General features: G+C 35.4%; 1 protein-coding gene across 3 annotated transcripts in view; it reads right to left on the bottom strand.

Moving 5' to 3' along the window:
• LOC106878694 (iodotyrosine deiodinase) overlaps positions 1-2,822 on the bottom strand; it is an 18,823-nt gene extending 16,001 nt beyond the window's left edge. The window contains exon 1 of one of the 3 annotated variants that reach the window (XM_014927983.2): positions 2,516-2,822. In XM_014927983.2, the coding sequence (XP_014783469.1) occupies positions 2,516-2,699 (184 nt within the window). In that variant the 5' untranslated portion in view covers positions 2,700-2,822. The remainder of the gene's footprint in view (positions 1-2,515) is intronic. The other 2 variants (XM_014927980.2, XM_014927982.2) reach the window with 2 other exon arrangements.
• Between the last annotated feature and the right edge of the window lie 119 nt (positions 2,823-2,941).

The following is a 2,941-nucleotide window of genomic DNA, read 5'->3' as shown; positions in this document are numbered from 1 at the left end:
TGTGTGTGTGTGTGTGTGTGTGTGTGTGTGTGTGTGTGTGTATGTGTGTGTGTGTGTGTGTGTGTGATTGTGTATGTATGTATGTATGTATTTATGTATGTGTGTATGGTTGCATGTATGTATTTATGTACGTTTACACATATATACGCATATAAACATATAAGCAGCAGGGTTCACATATTGAATATATATACATAACAATGATTTATCATTTACTTCAATCATTTTGTAAAGCAATATTTCAAGTGCAAATGCTTCTTTTCGATGATAGGGAAAAATAGGAAAGCATATTGGACTTGGCAGTTGTTTACTTTGAATCCCAGTTGTTTATTCCTTGGATTATGAGTGTCTTCCGCATCGAGTTAGGGAAATCTTTTCAATTTTATTATCTGTTATCTTGCAGTTGTTTTGTAAACGAGATATAGTTGCTCAATAATTGGATCTCAATGAGTGAACATTCTGGTTACATTTAACATTAAGACTATTCACATTATGCATTTACTCAAAACTGTTTGCAGTTGTTAGATTTCCCTGTACATCACTGCCTCAAATATGTACGATTTGTTATATATCTATTAAAATTTATGCAGAGTTTAAGAAGTTCAAATTTTCTGTAACTGCAAACCAGCTAGTAGGGTGAAGATTGTTTCGGTGTGTTTTGGCGACTATGGTGTAAAACGTGGTAGACAATGTTTTACAGGCAATTAGATCTCAACAAATTATGTTCCTCCTCCAATTTTTTTACGAGATGGTGCTGGTGGAAGGATATTTTTTAAATCGTGTGCAGACAATTCGTCGAAAGACAATTCGCCGACTGATAATTCGCCGATTGGACAATTCGCTGATTGGACAATAAATCAAGTCAACGTGCGGAAGTATTGATTATAGAGTTCATCAAAACGGAACGAGGAGGCGGAAAGCTTCTATACAAATGGTACGCCTATGTTATTGATAGAACCAGAAAAGAAAAAAATCGTATTGGAGTTACGAAAATCGTAAACTGTGCAGTGCTACGCTGACAATGATTGAGGATGAAATTAGAACAACTCCTTCTGAGTACGTACATCCACCTACGCTGATTGAAAATCACGCTGCAAAAGTTAAGGAAGAAATAAAGCTTCTTGCAGGATGAGCTGAACAACTACCGAGCTCTATAGTTGAAACCGTAGCTTCCGATATCCCCGTGAGCGTTGCTGGATGTTTACCGAAAATGGACTATCTTAAGCGTACAGTGCGACGGAAAAGATCAGTTTTTAATGGGAATGAATTGTATAACACGCCAAGAGGTGATAATATTTTACTATATAGCAATATATAGTATAACCAGCTGAAGGAGGAGTCCTCCTGGTGTTAAAAATAGTAGTTACGTCGGTTCCTACGGAACAGCCGTGTTTAAGTGGCGATAAATATTACTTCTAAGTATAGTTACTGCTTTCATTTCTTATAGAGATTTTCTCAACTGGCTAATTTGTTTGTTGCAAGATCAGTGACTGTGTGTCACTTATTTTGTCTATATATTGCGAGCTGGCTTGAACGACTGCTATCTCGTGCGGATTAGTATCCACCACTGAGGATAGCCACAACAAGATCGAAAGCGTACTGTCTGGTGGCTGGAAGATAGTAGGGATTCACTCCCTTGCTTGCAATACATACCGAGTGCAGATTGCATTGAATAGCCAGCTGAAGGAGGCGTCCTCCGAGGGTTAAAAATAGTAGTAACGTAGGTTTCTACAGAACAGTCAAGTTTAAGTGGCAATAAACGTTATTCTTATTTCTAAATGATTTTCTTATAAAAGCCAGTTATATTATTCCCCCATCGCTCCTTTCTGAGAATATGAAGAAAAAGAAAACAGCTATTCTAATTATGCCATTGATTAAATAGATCCGGGTTGCTTGAAGCATTTTCGTTTTAGATTGTTTCTTCATTTGACTTTCTATGGTTTGCTGCTTGCCTGTAGTTGTGGCAAGTGTTATATATCTAAAATATAATCTATTCTTAAATTAGAAATAATTGTGATATTTGATTATTGAACCATTGTCATTATGTTCCCTTACTACTGTTGAAAGACATTAACTTTGTTTCAATTAATTTGGAAAATAAAGAATTTAATTAAGTAGCTTTTTCATCATCAACCCTATTGTTACCATCAATTTTTGAAAGTACATTGCTTTTGTTTCAATTAGTTTTGAAAATAATAAACGTACTGAACTTTGTCATTATTAATTTTTCGTTCTCATATTTCTATTGAAATACACTACTTTCGTTTCAATATATATCTAAAATTCTGCATTTGTCATTCTTAAACTCATGTTTGCAACATAATTTAACTTAGATCAAATTGAAGCACGAAACAAGTATCATAGAATCCAAGGTAATCACAGGCGATTTGGTACTAAAAGTGTTAAATTCATTTATCGAGTCTTTTCTAAATCTGTTCTCCCTCAAATCGGAAATGCATTGCAATCACATATTCTCATTTCACATGAAACGATAAAAACAATGAATTTAAGTTACCTTTGTCATCAGAGGCTTTGTATTTCTGTTGGTCTGAGAGGTGATTGTTGTTCTGCAAGCGTCGACCTCGTCTCACAATTAATTCATAAACGGTTACAATTAATATCACAACCATAGCTACTCCAAGAGAAGTTCCGTTTGATGAGTTCAGTAAATATTTAAGCGAGTTGTAAATGAAAGCCATTCTTTATGAAAAGCAGAACACTACACAAGTTCTTAGACAAAGTAGCGCACTTGTATTGTTATAAACAGCGCGGGAAGTAGTATAACGGGATAGTAAGCGTACAGTAGTTGAAAAAAACAGGAAAAATGTCAGTAGGTCAGGTCTTGGTAACATGTACGATATATGTCAAGTATTATCTCTACACACTCTCTCTCTCTCTCTCTCTCTCTCTCTCTCTCTCTCTCTCTCTCTCTCTCTCTCTC

This window comes from Octopus bimaculoides, chromosome 24 (genome assembly GCF_001194135.2).
Source record: "Octopus bimaculoides isolate UCB-OBI-ISO-001 chromosome 24, ASM119413v2, whole genome shotgun sequence".
In the NCBI taxonomy this organism is placed as follows: domain Eukaryota; kingdom Metazoa; phylum Mollusca; class Cephalopoda; order Octopoda; family Octopodidae; genus Octopus; species Octopus bimaculoides.
Note: the sequence above shows the minus strand (reverse complement) of the source record. Positions and strands in the feature narration are given on the sequence as shown.